The following is a 19388-nucleotide window of genomic DNA, read 5'->3' as shown; positions in this document are numbered from 1 at the left end:
GCCTTGGAAATTCCAACGCGCAGAACTGATGACATTGCGCGTTCTCTTCGGTGGCGAATAGATCTAACCAAGGCTCTCCCCATCGCAGAAAGAGGCCTTGCGCCACGTCCGAGTTCAGACGCCATTCGTGATCCATCGAGCACCGACGGCTGAGTTCGTCCGCCCTGGCGTTCAGAGAACCTGCCAGGTGTTGAACCACCAGAGTCACGCCCTGATGTTCCAGGCGTTGCCAGAGACGCAGAGCCTCCTGGCAAAGGGTCCACGACCCCACCCCGCCCTGTTTGTTGCAGTACCACATGGCGGTGGTGTTGTCCGTGAACACCTGCACTGCACTCCCTCGGACAGACGGGAGGAATGCTTTCAGTGCCAGACGAATCGCCCGCAGCTTCAATAGGTTGATATGGAGCCGGGACTCCGCCGGAGACCAGAGTCCTCTGATCTCCGCCTCTCCCAAGTGGCCCCCCAGCCCTGGAGGGACGCGTCCGTCATAACTACGTGCTCCGGTTGGGGAAGGGAGAGGGATCTGCCGTTGACCCAATCGCGGTCCGTGAGCCACCACTGCAGCTGCCTCGCAGTGCCCTCCGAGATCAGGACATGGTCGGACAGGTTGCCCCGGTGCTGGGCCCACTGAAACTTCAGGTCCCACTGCAGAGCCCGCATCCGCCACCGTGCGTGATGCACCAGAAGGATGCAGGAGGCCATCAGCCCCAGAAGCCGCAGCGTCAACCTGACCGAAACCCGGGATAACGGCCCGAAGATCGGAATCAGAGCCTGTATATCCCAAACCCGCTGTTCGGGCGGGTAAACCCGCAACTGCGCCGAGTCGAGAACCGCTCCGATGAAAAGGAGCTTCTGAGAGGGGCACAGGTGTGACTTCGGCACATTGATGGAAAATCCCAGCAGGTGCAGGAGATCCGCCGTAGTCTGGAGGTGGCTGACGACTGTCTGGGGCGAGCCCGCCTTCAACAACCAGTCGTCTAGGTAGGGGAAGACGGAGACCCCTAACCTGCGCAGATGAGCTGCGACCACCGCCATCACTTTCGTGAACACCCGTGGGGCGCTGGTAAGGCCGAAGGGGAGCACGGTAAACTGAAAGTGCTCGAAACCTACCGTGAACCGCAGGTAACGCCGGTGGGCCGGCAGGACGGGGATGTGGAAATATGCGTCCTGCAAGTCCAACGCTACCATCCAGTCTCCTGGGTCTAGGGCAGCCAAGACCTGAGCCAGTGTCAGCATTTTGAACTTCTCCTTCGGGAGGAAGCCGTTGACGTTCCTCAGATCCAAGATAGGGCGTAGGCCCCCTTTGCCCTTCTTGGGTACCAGGAAGTAGTGGGAGTAGCAACCACGTCCTACTTCTGGCCCAGGAACGCGCTCGATGGCCCCCTTGGCCAAGAGGGCCAAAACTTCCTCCTGCAGGAGCCGCAAGTGATCCCCCGATACGTGGTGGTGTTGCGGTGGCATGGCTTAAGGGGTCGTCTCGAAGGGGAGGGAGTAGCCCCTTCGGACGATCTGCAGCACCCACCTGTCCGAAGTGACTGTGCGCCAGTGAGAGTGGTGATGGGGAACCCTGCCTCCCACTGGCGTCACATGGGCCGAAAAGCACGGACTAGGAGGGTTTAGAGGCGGATGCTGCGGGGGCAGGTGCGGACTGGCTCCGCTTGTTTCCCCGACCGCCTCCACGGCGGTTTCCATGGCCGCCGCCGCGCTGGACGACAGTTTGCGGCGAGTGGCTGGCGGCACGTGTGGGGACGCCCCTTCCTTGGACACGAAAGGAGCGAAAGGCACCCACTTGCTGGCGCGGGGCCGAGAGGCCCAAGGACTTGGCCGTAGCCCTGGAGTCCTTAAAGCGCTCAAGCGCGTGGTCTGCCCGGTCGCCAAAGAGGCGACGGCCATCGAACGGCATGTCCATGAGTGTATTCTGGACTTCTGCCGAGAAGTTGGCGGATCTCAGCCAGGCGTGGCGTCGTATCGCCAACGTCGTAGCCATCGCTCTGCCCAGCGAGTCAGTAGTATCCAGTCCGCACCTGATTGAATACTTCGCTGCGTCCCGGCCCTCCACTAGGGCTTGGCCGAGTTTGGCCCGTACCTCCAACGGACACTCTGGCAGCACTTCCGCCACCGTATCCCATATAGAATGGGTGTAACGGCCCAAGAGGCATGCGGTGTTGGAAGACCGCAGTCCCAAGCTAAGGGACGAGAACACCTTCTTGCCATAGGCCTCGTACCTCTTGGATTCCCGATCGGGGGGAGCCGTCGGGAAGGCGGTCTGGGAGTTAGAGGCCTGGATAACCAGACTCTCGGGGGTGGGGTGGGTGGACAGGAAACATGGGTCGCCCGGGGCCGGGCGGTGGCGTCTGGCCACGTTCCTATCTACAGGCGAACCTGTAGCGGGCCTGGACCAAGTGCCCAAAAGAACGTCCGTCAAGGCCTCATTAAACGGCAGCAGAGGCTCCATGGAGCATGACTGCGGCTTAAGGACCTCAGTGAGGAGGTTACTCTTCACGGCCGCGACGGGGAGCTCAAGGCCCAAGGCCTTAGCAGCCCTCATCAATACCACACCATATGTCGCGCCCTCCTCCGAAGCCACGGTAGGAGGAGAGACGAATCCAGTGTCTGGAGAGGTGTCCAGGCCACTGACCTCCCCAAGGTCTCCTGTCCAGTCCAGTCCAGCGGCGCCGGGCCCGAAGGCACCGACGACGCCGGAGCCGCTGCACCCTGCGGCGCCGAGCCCGAGGGCAGTGGCGGCGTCGGGATCGTGGGGCCCTGCGACGCCGGGCCCGAAGGCGCCGGCGGCGTCGAGGCCGAAGCACCCGACGGCGTCGGGGTCGAAGCCCCCGACCCACTAGGGCCCCCAGACGGGTTCACCAGGCCCGAAGGCGCCGCGGAACCCGTCGGAGGAGAAAGGGACCTCATGGCCATGAGGAAGCGCTCGATCTCCTCCGGCGTCGCGTTCAGCCCAGGGACCGGGGGGTATGGGGCCGAACGATGCGCCCGCGACTCACGAGGAGCCGCGTGGGCGGTGTCACCCGAACCCCCGGCCGCGTTGTGCGAGCGTCGGGGGGAGTCAGAAGAGCGATGATGCCTCTTCGACTTCTTATGCTTCTTACCTGACGACTTGGACCCGGAGGAGTGGCAACGACTCCCGGAGCTGTGACGGCTCCGTCCCCGCGACCTGTCCCTCGACCTCCCGTGGGACCGGGACCTCACACAGCGCAGGGCCGACTGGCGGATCTCGAGTCGCCTGCGGGACGGAGCAGGCCTCGTCGTCATGGTCGATGCCCAAACACATCAGGCACAAGCGGTGGGGATCCTTGACCGACATGGTACGGTCGCACTCGTCGCAATGCTTGAAGCCGGGCATCCCTAACGGCAACGTCGGAGTCGTAAGACTTCGAAATGGGATCAAAAAGATCAAAAAGTTTAGTTAAAAAGTGACTAGGGAACTGCTCTTTCCAGATCTGCGCTGGCTGGCGTGGAAAAAAGAAGAACTGACGTCAGCACGCGGAGGCGGCGTCTAAGTACTCCGACGACGTCATCACAGCGCCCACGACGGACGCGGAGCCGCAGACGACGCCTACCGACGCGCAAGGGTACTGCTACGCAAAACTTTCCGGATCCAGTCTGACGCCTGGGGATATTCTAAGGTAAGGAATCTATCACTAACGTGTCTCTTTCAGATGCTATCATCTTTGTCATCGATATTGTTGGAGTTATCGTTGTTACTGTAGTGACTGGAAGTGAAACATATCATCTACAAAGTTCTCGTTAATGACAGGTCCGTTGACTATCTAATTTTCGTCGACAATGACTCCTTTTGAGGAGTGACAGGAACAGAAGAAGAGGCAGACAATCTTTTTTAAGTGAAACTTGAAGAGGAGTCCTTAGTTACCGGCTTCACAGACCCAGAGGTTTTACTAACAGCTTTGAGTATTTGCCACTAGAGGTAGAGCCCTGATTTTTGCATTTATGCTCAGATGGAGAGCGACTTGGACCCTCATCAGAACCTGATTCTGAACTGAAGTACTCCCTTTGGAGCCAAAGGAGTAGTCTGGCTCCTTTGTTTTTTAATGTCTTGGCAGTAAAGGTTCTGTAATGTTTACAATCCTTAGGTTTTGATGAGGTTGTAAACAGCATACACACTCTTTGTGGGGATCTTCTGAGAAACGTCTTGGATTCCCGCAAGATGTGCAAGGCCTGAAAAGACTCTTTTTAGATCCTTCTTACATGACGGAAAATACTGTAGAAAACAGTACCTCGGAGCTGTAGCAGTCCAATGTTTCCTATCTTGAGAGAAGGCAAAGTTCTAAAGTTGACAAATCTTAAACAACTCAGCAGAGCTCAGGAAGACTCCCTCACACACGACTTGCGGTTAGAAATCTGAGGTATGGAGGCTCTGCAGGAGAAGAGTGGCTCAGGGTCTTGTAGAGAATTGGCTGAAGTTTGGGTATATTAAAAAATGTGAATTGGTTAACAATGTTGATAGCGTTCTCTAGGTCTGTTAATGTACTTACATGGTATTGCTCGTTTTAAATATCGTGGGACTCCCACTGTGATGACGGGGAAGATTAAAGCATGTGAATCTATGAAAGATTCAATACTGGAGAATAGTTAACGCAATGGTACAAACCGGACCGGAGAGAATACTCATTAACTGCAGTGATAACAAGGTCTCAATTTCCCCTCTTGTCGTGGTGGAAGGTGTAGGCTACCTTCCCTTAATGCAATGTGACCAGGTGGGCAGTATCCCATATCTCGCTGCTGTGATGCACTAGGCTGGGGAGAAAGATTAACAGCAAACGAGGCTTGGAAGTCACCCACCTAATTACCTAAATGCACCAAGTATACACACACAAACACACACACACACACACAAGGAAGAACATAACTTGGAGGAATGATGGAGATAGGAAAGACACAGCAATGAACACCCTGTGCTCACAGTCTCTGTAATGAAGGGCGGAGCTGAAAGCTTCTTGAACAAATACATTTTTTCTGGAAAAATCTCAAGAGTGGTTGGGAGCGGTACTCCACATTATGGTAGTAATGTGGCTGGCTTTATATAAGTGGAAAACTGCACAGCAAGATACATGGAGTTGAATCAAAAATCACAAATGGAAACTAGATTCAAAACAATAGCATTGTGGGTTTTCACAACTGACAAGGCATTGCACAGAGAGCAGGCGAATCAGCAGTTCTTGGGGACCATGGACAGAGTGAGATTAATGCCAGATCCCCTGACTCTCCAAACTAAACAAGCATTTGCAATGCAATAGGTCTCGCATTAGGAAAGTTTGAGCTATTGGTATTGTAAATGACAAATTTTTTATTTATGTGTTGGTTTTGAAAGTCGCGAAATTAATAACTTTGCCATTTACAATGCCAATACTTTTAACTTTTGCAAATGTGACACCTATAGCATTTGTAATGCAATACGTGTTGTATTTACGTGACTTAGATGTATTGATATTACAAATAACAATGGCTTTTAATTTTTTAAAATAATTAATACTTAAATAAAAGTAGAGGGAGGGCGATAGAGGGAGGGCGATAGATAGAGGGAGGGCGATAGGTAGATAGAGGGAGGGCGATAGATAGATAGAGTGAGGGCGATAGATAGATAGAGGGAGGGCGATAGATAGATAGAGGGAGGGCGATAGATAGATAGAGGGAGGGCGATAGATAGATAGAGGGAGGGCGATAGATAGATAGAGGGAGGGCGATAGATAGATAGATAGAGGGAGGGCGAGGTAAATTGGGTAAATGCGGACCCAGGGGCTATTTTAAGATGTTCTTATATTCATATGAGCCGTTTGAATGTGGTGCAGCATAGGTAGTACATTATATGATCATTGTTGGTAGCCATGGGATAAGCATGTGGCCAGCCAAAGGGTAATGCTGTCAGATTTCCTTTACCCTAATGATAATGAAGTGCGATGACCTTTAAGCAAAATAAGAGGTGAAATAACTAGATATTAGTACTGTCCCCACTAATTTTTTCCAAAAAGCATATTTAATGCACCTTTACTATGCCGCTCTGGACACGGAGGCTGAGATTTAGAGTGGCTTGGGGCACTAGAAGAAGCACCAATGAGCCACGGTTTAAGTGAGGGAATTCTAGTTTCTGAAAAGCAGTGGTGTATTCTTGTGAGGCAGGCCTGCAAAGAGGCAATTAATAACAGATGGGTGTAATCCACACAAATAGTGAACTACAACACAGTGAGAGGTGACAGTGAGGTGAAAGCTCACAGAGATGTCATGCACAGGGTTAAATAGCACTGATGATGGGGTGGTACCGTTAAGAATCCTGCAAGTACGGGGCTGGGGGAGGGTCGTAGTTTCAGTGAATAATAAATTGAGATCTTTCCAAAGGGAAGGCTAGCAGTAAAAACGCCACTATAGAGAAAAGGAGTGTTGTTAAAGCTCTAGGAATCTTTCAGGGCCTTAAGTATAGTTTATTTTATAGTTAATAACCTAATGCGGGTTTGCATGTTGTGCAAACAATATGTCACTGCGTTTTGCTTCCTCAAACCCAACCGTGATTTTTACTTAGGGTAATGTCGGAAGAGCAGCGAGGGAGGATAATATGGCATTAGCAAAATGGAGGGAGACTTGGCTTCCATCAAAGTATATAAGGAAAATAAAACGCAAAAAATGACACTCGACTCCTGTCAAAAATGTTGCATGGTGAGTTTGCTGTCCTTTTAAATCTGATTTCACGTTCTGTCTCAGGCGATTGGATTAAAAAATCACTCGCACTTACCAATGCTCTCCTCACAAACCCTATCCGATTCAAAGAACATTACCAATCAAAAGTACAGACAGTGCTAACCCAAGCTGTGAGGTACCGTCCCAGTACCACAGATTGAGTACTGGGGACTGCTAGGGGTGTGCGGACAGAGATATCTCTTCTGAAACCAGTGTAGGCTTGAGAGAGGCAAACCTTGGGGGGCGTCAGCCTGCTGGAGTAAGCTCTTTCACACATATAGTACATTGCCCCCGCCACCCCTAACATGGCTGCTTCAAAGGGATGGGAGCCGAGCAGGGACGCGGTCTGAATGGAGGCAAATGGCGGTGAGACAGCCATCCTGGGAAAGAGACTGGCTATCCTAGGAACCTGGACAGTGGGCAGAAAAGAGGGACAATATAGGTACCTGCGAGTCATCATCTTGAAAATAAATAAAACACATCTACGCCTACGGAGCAGTGGATGAATCATTAAAGCACTCTCCTTCAAACGTAGTTGTTATTATGTCCCGGGCGGAAGTCAGGCAGGCCGGGGGCGGGACGTGAAGACACACCGGAAGCCCGGGCGGGCTCCCGTGAGGTGAGAGCCTCGCACGCACAGAAGGATGAGACCGCCGCCGCCTGCAACGAGCCCTCGCCTGGAGACGAGTACCGGTGAGTGGGGGCCATGCTGAGCTGCGAGGGCGGGGGGCATGTGTGTGTGCGTGGGGCGGCGGGGGGCTCTGTATGTGTGTGAGCGTGCGTGTGTGTATGTGTCTTGGAGTCTGTGTGTATGCGTGTGTGTATGCGTGTGTGATGACTGCGGGGGGGGGAGTGTGTGTGAGCGAGCGAGTGTCTGTCTGTGTGTATGCGCATGCATGTGTGTATGTGTGGGGATGTGCACGGTGAATGTGGACGGAGCCGACGTGCGCGTGCACGAGGTCAAATCCACAGGCTAAAGCGCGTGGCACCCTCTTGTCCTAATCCCCCCGAAGTCGATGACTATAGTTGTCGAACTGGACTGGAGCATCCTACGGATGCTAGTCCAGCTCGACCTAAAAACTACAATGTGAACTCGATGCTTCAAGCTAAAGACAGGTTAGAAAAATATGTGAATGGGCTCACAATCTAAGAGTGAATGGTCATCCTCACTATCAAGAATCAAGAGAAGCTCTAAGAACAGGAAGAGGCTTTTCCTTCCACAAAGCTGGTTCTAGGCATGAGTATGGGCAGGTCAAGCAATGAAAACTGTTTAGAGTAACAAGATGGACTACAGGTGGACAGATGATTTGAGGCACAGATCTGGCTCAACTGCTGGACAAGTCGTCGAGGGAGAAGATCCTGATACATATTGCTAGAAAGGAGACTGTATACCGAAATCAGAGGACCTTAGTTCTGAAGTGAGTTTGACAACAGTAGGGAGAAAGAAAAAGCTGCAGAAGTTCTTTATTGTTATGGGAACCTGCAGCAGAAGTACTATTCTAGGCAATACCAAAAAGGTGGTTGATACGAAGATGTCACTGTTCACTTAAGTGGACGAGGCAAAGATCAACCAGGCTCACTATTCCCATGTCTACTACTATTTCTCTTTAAAGGAAAGAGTACTAAGGTGTGACTCTCTTATAGCTGTGATGAGTCATGGGGTATCTGTTTTCTCACCCCAGGTCCAATGTTGTTCACTATTACCAAATTCTAACTTTGTGAAGAGCTTGACAAATTGAAAAGTGCATTCAAATGTAAAGCTTTGCAAGTTCTCCATACTAATTAGCAAGTCTATGACATGAGACCAATCTAGAAAATATTTAAGCTTTGACTTTGACAGCTAATAGTGTGCCATTGGACTCTTGTGCAAGCCATGTGATTGATTTAGTTTTTGAATTTTGGAACTTGCATGACTACTACTGGTTTTATATGTACACCTGAAATGCTAATAAAATTCAACTTTAAAAAAAGATCCATGCAAGGTGGAACGCCTTCTGTCATGATGACATTCTACCAAGCACGACAGGAGCAGACATGTCCGAAAAGATGCTGCAAACCAACATTCATCTGTTTACGGATCCACATGCAGCAGTCTCATCGATATCCTTTACAGTGTATAAGTATTCTAAGGGACAGATGGTAAAGGCTGCTAGACATAAAAACATCCCTAAAGGTCGGGTAAATGCAGAAATGAGAAACACAACTGTAACATATTAAGACATAATGCCTTACAGTTTGTGAAAAAAAGTACCCTTTATCGTGGCACTATAAGCTTTAGACATCAACACACCACAAACCTCGGAAGCTCACCAATATGGAGCAGAACAATACACCAACAAACCTAAAACTGGATAGCAAATCCTGCAGTGTTAAGAATTAACAAAATTATATCAATGTAATAAATTAACACTCTACAAAGAACATTAATCCTTTAGGTCAGAGTCCAAAGGTGGGCTGGGAACCTTACCTGGTTGCTGGTTTCATTGATGGCCTCCAAAAGCTTTTCCACTGCGGCCTGCAGCCTGGCACTAATATTCAAGACAAGCTCCTCATTCTCAGGGTCTAGATCTACTCCAGCAAAGCCACTATCAGCAAGACGCTGTGATAACTCCAGTCCCTCTTCAGTTCCTCCTGACCATATGCTGTTATCATCACCCCCAGCGTCACTTCCATGGAAAGAGTCAGCAGCCTCCTCTGGAGAAAAATCATGCAACTTGCTGAAAATCAGTCTCTGGAATTTACCATCACAATTTCTTTGCAAAAACAATAAACGTGGTAGGTTATATTTAACAAAAGATGCTCATGCATAATAGACCCTCAACACCTGCAATAGCTAGAAAGAAACAGAACAGACAACAGCCTCCACACTACAGAGCATAGATGAAGGATTAAATAATGAAAAGTAATTTTTTGAGTGTATCTCGTTCATGAAATGAATCTACTGAGAAGATGCCTGGGGTCAGAGTACCTTGTATCTTACATTGTTTCATAGTTGTAATTTGAAACAAAAAAGCACAGCCTCGTGAACAGAGAGCAAGGGGTCTGTCTGCCCACTTGCTAAAGTTAGACAGACACTTATTTAGAAAGGGGACAAAGCACGCTACGCGTCTTGTAAAACTTTACATTTACATTCCAAACGTATTTACGTTCTATAGTTAAGTTTTCTTTAATTTGCACAATACATTACAGCTCCAGGTTTAAACGTTTTTTTTAACATTTCTTAATGTGTACACAAAAAGTTAGGACATCTTCTTTGCCTCCCTTACATGAATAACAAAGGAATTTAATGATGCTGTGGTCCTCAATAACATGATCTAGGTGTGAAAGATTGGAGGAAAACAAAGTGCTCTTTAGTAGACCTACTTTTGCTCACACTATGTTAAAGAAAAGGTCTAAAAATATAAATGAATACGTTTTTTCCACTCCATAAAGATGTCATATGAAGTACTCTTATCTGGGTAAACATAATTATACCTAGATACTATCTTTCCACATACATGTACTTTGTCAATACTGGTACAACAAACAGAGAGAGAGAGAGAGAGTGTAGAAGAACAGAAGCAAACCCGGGACTGAATGAAAAAATACTTACCTTCTTTAACAATATTTCTGGTGAATACCTCTCTCTATAAATTCTCATTCCATACTCCAGACTGTTTCAAAACACTTTCACCAGTAATGACTCTCCAGTGCCCTTGATTGTACCAACTAGGTCCAGCTGCAACTCCAACTCTGTATGTGATGTCACAGGAGTGCACTAGTCGTCAACCAGGGTACTGGTGTCAGTTCCTGCTATTTTATCACACCTCATCTTGGTCTGAGGAGAGCAACAGAGAGCCATCTCATTAACAATAAAAGCAGATAACATGCCTGTATACAGAGGGATCTTATTAATCATGTCCCTTGCCAGGGAGGGCAGTGGGGAATCTGTGGGAAGACTATCTATCCACCAGGAATATTTGTATTGAGGGTAATAAGCCACTTTATCTTATGATGGATACGTCTTCTCGCAGGTTCCTCACCATTTGAATGTGTCCCAAAGCAGTACCTCACTGTGAAGTGAAACTCTGTTGTGCCAGTTAGTTAAGGAAATCAAGCAACACAGCTCAGACAAAGTAGCTGTCACTGTGTGCTCGAGATGTGAGGAAGCAGTGAATTGCAAAAGTATGCAACGACAACTGAGTCGATGTCCAACAGATTAAGTCAATCGAGATGCCTCTGGAAAAATGGAGACAACCTTGCACCCTGGCAGAATGAGGACCAAGGCCTTCCAGAGGACGTTTCTTGGCTATGGCAAAACAAATCTTGATACAAAGGTTGAAGCAGAATGAAAATCGACAATTGGTCACAGCCTTGCCCTTTCTATCACCAGCAAACCCAACAAAGAGCTGGTCCTTAACTCTGTCCAGCAGCTTGCAGTGATAGTGTAACACTGCATGCTTGGGGTCCCGCATACAAACACAAACCTCCTCTTTGGATGAATGCGAGGATGGAAAAAAGATAGAAGGATAATAGACTGGACCATATGAAATGCAGTATCTACATTGGGTAAGAAGGATGGACAGGCGTAAAAGACCAACTTAACAAGAAAGAAAACTGTGAAAATTAACTGAAAGAGCCTGAAGTTCTCTGACCTTGCTAGCAAAGTAATCACCAATAATAGAACAAAGTCATCAAGCATCACGAAAATCAAAGCAAGATGAAAATCTCACTCAGAATAATTAATGGAGTAGAGGAACAGATAAAGCAAACCTTTCATAAAACGCACAACTAGTGGCAATATAAACAAGTTCGATTTATCAGGAAGACACAAGCACAGACATACCTGTCAGGTGTTTTTTTAGGTTGAGCCTGTAACAGCGCATGCGCTGTTCTGGCGAAGACTTTATGTACGGGCTTTTGAAATCTCACCTCACGCTCGCACATGCTCGTGGGTGTGCTTTTTGTTTGGTCCCTGGCTATTGGCCCTTGCGTGCATCTTTTTAACACAGACAGCACACAATTGGGCAAAGGCAGGTGTGTTGCTCCGCCCATGGCGTATTGGTTGCGGTTACCCGCACGGGCGCCATGCGTTTTGAATTATTGTGCACAGATGCGTGCGCAATAATTCAAAACACATGTCTCGGTGTGGCGCGCTAACCACTAGTTTTTTATTTTACTTTCAGCGCATCACTCCAGGGACGCCTCCGTCCAGGCTGTGTCTGGCCAGGAGAGCCATGCTTTGTTGGAGTGTAAAGCGGCTAAACTTTTTTTTGTCTCACCACTGGTGAAACTGAAACTGGAGCTGTGTTCGCATTGATTGGAACGGGTTACAAGAACAAAATAATGTGCCTTGGAGGAAGCCACAACAGCAGTGTCTCCTGTTCGAGTTTAAACCGTGAACTTCCTCAGTCAAGTCCCTCCACTCTCCTTACTCGGACTCGAAGGAAGCCGAGCATTTCATTTGTGTTGAGCTATATTTGGGTCAGCTGCCCAGGACAATTGTTCTTGCAAAAATACTAATTTGAGGATTACAGTAGACTGCTTGCCACCCCCACAGCTACCCAAAGCTGCATGTGGAACAGGCTCCTCTAGCTGACCTTGCAGGCAGAGCCGGTTATCTCAGTAAATCTAGTTCACAAGGTGCCCTCTCATTCCCAGATGAGGGTGAGGCGGCTCGCGCTCACTAGGCTTCTTGCTCTTCAACTATGAGGCAGCGCATTATTCAGCAAGCGCAAGTCCCGAGGGGGAGGCGGGTGATGCAAGCCTCCCTGGACTCTGAACATGTTGAAACTTAACATTTAAACAAACCCACGTCACATGACAGCCCGGTTTACACGCCGACAGAAGCCAGGCTGGGCCACCTTAACACATCTGCCGCGTGTGCCAAATGTTGGCAAATACAGAGCTCAAAATGACCACATATGAGCAAGGCAAGCGAGGGATTGCACGCGGACGGCACTAGCACAACCCCCACCTGCTTCGCAAAGCAGACTCTGGAGCCGAACACTAACACACACAAAAACACACACACACACAAACACACACTCACACACAAACGTGTTGGTGGTTGGCTGAGTTGTGCTACGTTGTATATTGTGCACGTCAAGCTATGCCGTGTACTCGTTACAGAAGAAAAGCGGATGCATTAAAGACAGCAGAGCGCGAAGGGGCAAAGCCATGACCCACTTCTCCAGAGCAGATCTCAACCACGCGCACAGATTAAGTATTGTCAATAAACTAATTCATAGCGATGTGTGGTAGCCACAAAGCTGCTACCAAGCGAGGAAATTAATGGCGGATCTAATTATCTAAAATAATCTATCTAAAACCTAAAGATGACTCCTCTCCATGTAAATACAATTCAGGTAGACCATCATTGAAAATATAGATTTTGATTTTAATCCACGTAGTCTAGACTAATCCACGTAGTCTAGACATTGCAGCTGCACCTAGCATAAAGATATCCGTTTTCAACTTAAAACACCCTCATATGAGGTAGCACTAAAGTAAAGCAGCCTTTGGAGACAGGTTACTAATGACGTCACTGACCTGTAAGTACAACTGATCTCGCCTTTCGGAACTTTTAAGTAAAAAAATAAAATGTAGTATAAGACTTTTACTTCGTATTAAGGATGCAGTAAATGTAAACATGAAGTCTTACACTTCAGGTTTGTTTTTCTTACAAGGTCCCAAAGGTGAGACCTATTGGCTATGCCAATGCTAGTTATCTATGGACACAGCCAGATCCTGCTCTGCAAGAGACAATGCAATCCAAAGTCACTGGACTGGCAAGATGTAAAAGGGTTAATGGCTCCTGACTCACACTGCATAAATCTGCACCAGCAGCCTCCATAGATCATTAGGTGGCATGTTTCATGGCTGGAAAGATGACTTCTGTTACTTCACCAAGATGCCACAAGGATTCTAGCTGGCACCATTCAACCTCTACGCATACAGGTGCAGTGTCTGGGGTTTAGGGTGCAGGGTGCAGGGCTTAAACATCCTGCTGTGAGAGCAGGTCTACTCAGTGTGGGTGGGAATGAGGCAGTTGAATAACAACAGACCAGCATACCAATTGCATACAGGTGCTACTGCAACCAATCTAAATAGAGCAATGAGTGCATGTAGAGCAATTAAGCAAAAACCAACAATCTGGGTGGGATGAAGCATATATAACTCCAGATCACCACATCAGTAAGGTACTCCCCGTCTTGAAGGTAATTACTAGATTCTGCATGGCCGCGTCTGTACAAGCTGAAAATCAAAGGATTTTCAACTTGTGTGAGGTTGATTTTTGCTTAATTGTGAGTGGGTGAGAGGGGATGCGTGAGATGGGATGAGTGAGGGTGAGTGAGGGTAAGGGTGAGTGAGGGTAAGGGTGAGTGAGGGTGAGTGAGGGTGATAGGGTGAGAGGGTGAGTGAGGGTGAGAGGGTGAGTGAGGGTGAAGGTGGGTAAGGGTGAAGGTGAGTGAGGGTGAAGGTGAGTGAGGGTGGGTGAGTGAGGGTGAGAGGGTGAGTGAGGGTGAGTGAGGGTGACTGAGGGTGAAAGGGTAAGTGAGGGTGACTGAGGGTGAAAGGGTAAGTGAGGGTGAGTGAGGGTTAAAGGGTGAGTGAGGGTGAAAGGGTGAGGGTGAGGGGGTGTGAGGGGGTGTGAGGGTGAAGGTGTGTGATGGTGAGGGTGGGTGAGGGTGTGTGATGGTGCGGGTGGGTGAGGGTGTGTGATGGTGAGAGGGGGCGTTAGGGTGTGTGTAGGGGTGAGGGTGTGAGGGAGGGTGAGGGAGTGTGAGGGTGAGAGGGTGAGAGGGTTGAGGGTGAGGGGGTGTGAGGGTGAGAGGGTTGTGAGGGTGAGAGGGTTGTGAGGGTGAGGGTGTGTGAGGGAGGGTGAGGGTGTGTGAGGGTGTGTGAGGGTGAGTGAGGGTGTGTGAGGGTGAGTGAGGGTGAGTGAGGGTGTGTGAGGGGTTGGGTGAGAGGGGGTGTGAGGGACGGTGAGGGGGTGTGAGGGAGAGGGGGTGTGAGGGTGAGGGTGTGTGAGGGTCAGGGGGGGTGAGGGAGGGGTGTGAGGGTGTGTGAGGGTGAGGGTGAGAGGGTGAGGGTGAGAGGGGTGAGGGTGAGAGGGGTGAGGGTGACAGGGGTGAGGGTGACAGGGGTGAGGGTGACAGGGGTGAGGGTGACAGGGGTGAGGGTGACAGGGGTGAGGGTGACAGGGGTGTGAGGGGGAGAGCGTGAGGGTGAGAGCGTGTGTGAGGGGGTGGGTGAGAGGGTGTGTGAGAGGGTGGGTGAGAGGGTGGGTGAGGGTGGGTGAGGGTGGGTGAGGGTGTGAGGGATGGTGAGGGGGAGTGAGGGAGAGGGGGTGTGAGGGAGAGGGGGAGTGAGGGAGAGGGGGTGTGAGGGAGAGGGGCTGTGAGGGAGAGGGGGTGTGAGGGAGAGGGTGTGTGAGGGTGAGGGTGTGTGAGGGTGAGGGTGTGTGAGGGCCAGGGGGTGTGAGGGTGAGTGACGGGGTGTGAGGGTGTGTGAGGGTGAGGGTGTGTGAGGGCGAGAGGGGGTGTGAGGGTGAGAGGGTGTTGGAAAGGGGATCTTAGGGCTGGCCGAGCGGAGTCGAGAGGCCTCCTGGCGAGGTTCCTCTCCTAGGATCGTACAGATGAGCAATCACCCCCCTACAGATGGACACCACACAAAGATAGGTTCTCAACGTTTTTATCAGTACTTTAAGGCAGGTTATCGTAGCGATACAGGTGTAACTGGATCCAGAGATCCTTTCAGGCTTAGTCTCTGAGGGAAGGGGGTAGCGGGACAGTCTTGGTACCAGCCTGGTAGAGGGATACCCAACGCTGAGCTCTCAATCCTCGAGCTGGGGGGTTCCTCAGGGATGGGCCGCGGCAGTGCCAGCAGGGCTCCACGGATGGATTCGACGAAGATGAGCCGCGGCAGCGCCAGCAGGGCTCCAGAGATGGTTTCACGAAGATGGGCCGCGGCAGCGCCAGCAGGGCTCCAGAGATGGTTTCACGAAGATGGGCCGCGGCAGCGCCAGCAGGGCTCCAGAGATGGTTTCACAAAGATGGGCCGCGGCAGCCCCAGCAGGGCTCCAGAGATGGTTTCACGAAGATGAGCCACGGCAGCGCCAGCAGGGCTCCAAGGATAGTTCGGCGAAGATGAGCCGAGGCAGCGCCAGCAGGGCTCCAAAGGTGGTTACGGGTTCCACGCGGATGAGTTCGTCTCGGTGTCTCTCGACTCCAGGATACAACTCCCGACCTGCTCCGGAGCTGCCCCAGTTATAGGTCTGGCGTCCTTTGATGTCCGGACCCTCGCACCTGGAGGTCGGAGGGGCCGGGATGTGCGTGTCCAGACACCCAGCAGGGGGGTGGAGCCAGCGCCCAGGGAGGCTGGGGGCGATCGAAACCAGGCGTCGGGGGACGGTTGGAGGACCATCGAAACTCTTTCCCCCATTGATCCGTCAAGTGGCCTCTTTACCCCCTGGTCGGATCGTGGTGCCTCGATGTCGGGGCCTCGCTGGGTCTGCGGCCGGGGTCGGGCCGAGGCCACGAGGCCTGGTCGTGGAGGGCCCAAGATGGAGTCTGGGTTTGAGATGGTGGTCCGGGATAGGGTTCGGACCAGCCGAGGGTGTTGAGGAGAGGTGGCCGAGTTCCACCGGGGGAGAGCTGGGGGCTGCCCGGAGGGGCGGCTCACGTGGAGGGAAGATGGTGCTGCTCTCGGCCGGGGAACAGGGGTCGAGGTAGTCCGGGACCCGCCATGCGGGAGGAGTGGGACCACGCCACGAGGCCGGGTCCAACAGAGGGGGTGTGAGGGTGAGAGGGGGTGAGGGGGTGAAGGGGTGTGAGGGTGAGGGGGTGCGAGGGGGTGTGAGGGGGGGTGAGGGGGTGTGAGGGGGGGTGAGGGTGTGTGGGGGTGTGAGGGTGAGGGAGTGTGAGGGTGAGGGTGAGGGGGCTTGAGGGTGAGGGTGTGTGAGGGTGAGGGTGTGTGAGGGTGGGTGTGAGGGGGTGTGAGGGTGAGTGAGGGGGTGTGAGGGTGAGTGAGGGGGTGTGAGGATGAGAGGGTTGTGAGGGTGAGGGTGGGTGAGGGTGTGAGGGTGAGGGGGTGAGTGAGGGTGAGAGGGTGAGTGAGGGTGAGAGGGTGTGTGAGGGTGAGGGTTTAAGGGTGTCTGAGGGTGAGGGGGGTGAGGGAGGGTGAGAGGGTATGTGAGGGTGGTGTGAGGGTGAGGGGGTGTGAGGGTGAGAGGGTGAGGGGGGGTGAGGGTGAGGGTGAGAGGGTGAGGGGGTGAGAGGGTGAGGGGGTGTGAGGGTGAGGGAGGGAGGGAGGGTGAGGGGGTGAGAGGGTGAGTGAGAGTGAGAGGGTGAGTGAGGGTGAGAGGGTGGGTGAGAGGGTGTGTGAGGGTGAGAGGGGGTGAGGGTGTGGGAGGGTGTGAGAGGGTGAGGGTGTGTGAGGGTGAGAGGGTGTGTGAGGGTGAGGGGGTGTGAGGGTTATGTTGAGTGAGATAACGCCACTATACATTTGATACATTATACATATACATGCATATATAGATAATATATATATATATGTGCAAGAAGGAAGGCGAGAACTCTGGGTAGCTCTCAAGTTTAGGTGGAAAGCAGCCCCTGTTAGAGCACTCTCAACACCAGCGACACTCTAGATCTGCTGACCTCAAATGTCTGTTTTTCTATCAAAGTTTTTAAGCATAGGATTAGCACAGTGCTATCCACGTCGAGATAGAAAATGGCAAAGTCTTTTGCAATTTATACAGCAAAGTCTTTAAGCATAGGACTAGTACAGTGCTGTCCTTGCCGAGCTGTAAAATTACAAAAGCCATTTATCACTCCAGGCACAATATTACAGCTTTGAATTAGTGAAATACCAACTCAAGCCAACCTGAAATGAGTAAAAGCAACCCCTGACACAGTGTTTCGCATAATTTATGCCTCACTCTATGCCTGAAAGGGTTTTGTTTTGATTGATATATATATATATATATATTATGGCTTAAATAATTAATCGCGGTTGCAGAGGCTAAGTGGCTTATAGTAATAATAGAGTAAGCCCGAGGGAGCAGGCATGAAAGGGTGCACTGTTAGGGTCCTCAAGCCTAGTGAGCCTCGAGCCTTGTGTGAGGGGGTGTGAGGGTAGGAGGTGTGAGGGGGTGTGAGGGGGTGTGAGGGTGTGTGTGAAGGTGAGGGGGCGTGAGGATGAGAGTAGGTGAGGGTGAGGGATGTGTGAGGGGGAGGGTGTGTGAGGGTGTGTGAGGGTGGGTGAGGGTGTGTGTGAAGGTGAGGGGGTTTGAGGGTGAGGGGGTGTGTGAGTGTATGGGGTGAGGGGGTGTGAGGGTGTGTGAGGATGTGGGGGGGTGAGGGTGACGGGGTGAGGGTGTGTGAGTGTGAGAGGGTGTGTGAGGTGGTGTGTGAGGGTGAGGGGGTATGAGGGTGAGGGGGTATGAGGGTGAGGGGGTGTGAGGGTGAGGGGGTGTGAGGGGGTGTGAGGGTGAGGGGTGTGAGGGTGAGGGGTGTGAGGGTGAGGGGATGTGAGGGTGAGGGGGTGTGAGGGTGAGGGGGTTTGAGGGGAGAGAGTGAGTGAGGGTGAGAGGGTGGTTGCAGAGGCTAAGTGGCTTATAGTAATAATAGAGTAAGCCCGAGGGAGCAGGCATGAAAGGGTGCACTGTTAGGGTCCTCGAGCCTTGTGTGAGGGGGTGTGAGGGTAGGGGGTGTGAGGGTAGGAGGTGTGAGGGGGTGTGAGGGTGAGGGGGTGTGAGGGTGTGTGTGAAGGTGAGGGGGCGTGAGGATGAAAGTAGGTGAGGGTGAAGGATGTGTGAGGGGGTGTGTGAAGGTGAGGGTGTGTGAGGGTGGGTGAAGGTGAGGGGGTTTGAGGGTGAGGGGGTGTGTGAGTGTATGGGGTGAGGGGGTGTGAGTGTGAGGGGGTGTGAGGATGTGGGGGGGTGAGTGTGACGGGGTGAGGGTGTGTGAGAGGGTGTGTGAGGAGGTGGGTGAGGGGGTATGAGGGTGAGGGGGTGTGAGGGGGTGTGAGGGGGTATGAGGGTGAGGGGGTGTGAGGGTGAGGGGGGGTGAGGGAGTGAGGGTGAGGGTTATGTTCAGTGAGATAACCCCACTACACATTTGATACATTATACATATACATGTATATATATATATATATATATATATATATATATATATATATATATATATATATATATATGGCTTACATAATTAATCGTGGTTGCAGAGGCTATGTGGCTTATAGTAATAATAGTAAGCCAGAGGGAGCAGACATGAAAGAGTGCACTGTGGGGGTCCTCGAGCCTAGTGAGCCTTGAGCCTTGTGAGCTTTGAGGGCAGACTTGACTTGAAAGAAGAAGATAGAAGATAGTCCAGGGCTCCGACCAGGGAGGGGTGTCAGTCGTGGTGTCTGAACAGGGCAAGTGTGTCCAGGCATAGAGCAGAGCAGATCATTCACTGCAGCCTGCCCTGTGCACCGGAAGAGGCACAGGGGATCCTTCGCATGCGCCTGTACAAATCTAAAGTTACAGTACCCGAACCAGACACTGGTGGAGGATTTATCAAAGCGGCCGCCCATCCTGTGCCTTCGGCACAGCATGCGGCGTCTATTCTGTTTTTTGCATTAGGTTTCACCTTGCCCTGCGCTAAGATCTGCCTTAGTTGTATTTTAAATGGCCAGGTGAGCCCTCGGTTATTGTT

The 19388-nt window shown here is 51.3% G+C and overlaps 1 protein-coding gene across 3 annotated transcripts in view; it reads right to left on the bottom strand.

Annotated features, from left to right (window-relative positions):
- Positions 1-19388, bottom strand: part of AKAP9 (A-kinase anchoring protein 9) — a 1796561-nt gene that overhangs the window by 734658 nt on the left and 1042515 nt on the right. For all 3 annotated transcript variants that reach the window (XM_086941844.1, XM_086941845.1, XM_086941846.1), the window contains one exon: positions 9173-9399. In XM_086941844.1, coding sequence (XP_086797970.1) covers positions 9173-9399 — 227 coding nt within the window. The remainder of the gene's footprint in view (positions 1-9172; positions 9400-19388) is intronic.

The sequence above is a fragment of the Lissotriton vulgaris genome, chromosome 10 (genome assembly GCF_964263255.1).
Source record: "Lissotriton vulgaris chromosome 10, aLisVul1.2, whole genome shotgun sequence".
Classification (NCBI taxonomy): Eukaryota; Metazoa; Chordata; class Amphibia; order Caudata; family Salamandridae; genus Lissotriton; species Lissotriton vulgaris.
Note: the sequence above shows the minus strand (reverse complement) of the source record. Positions and strands in the feature narration are given on the sequence as shown.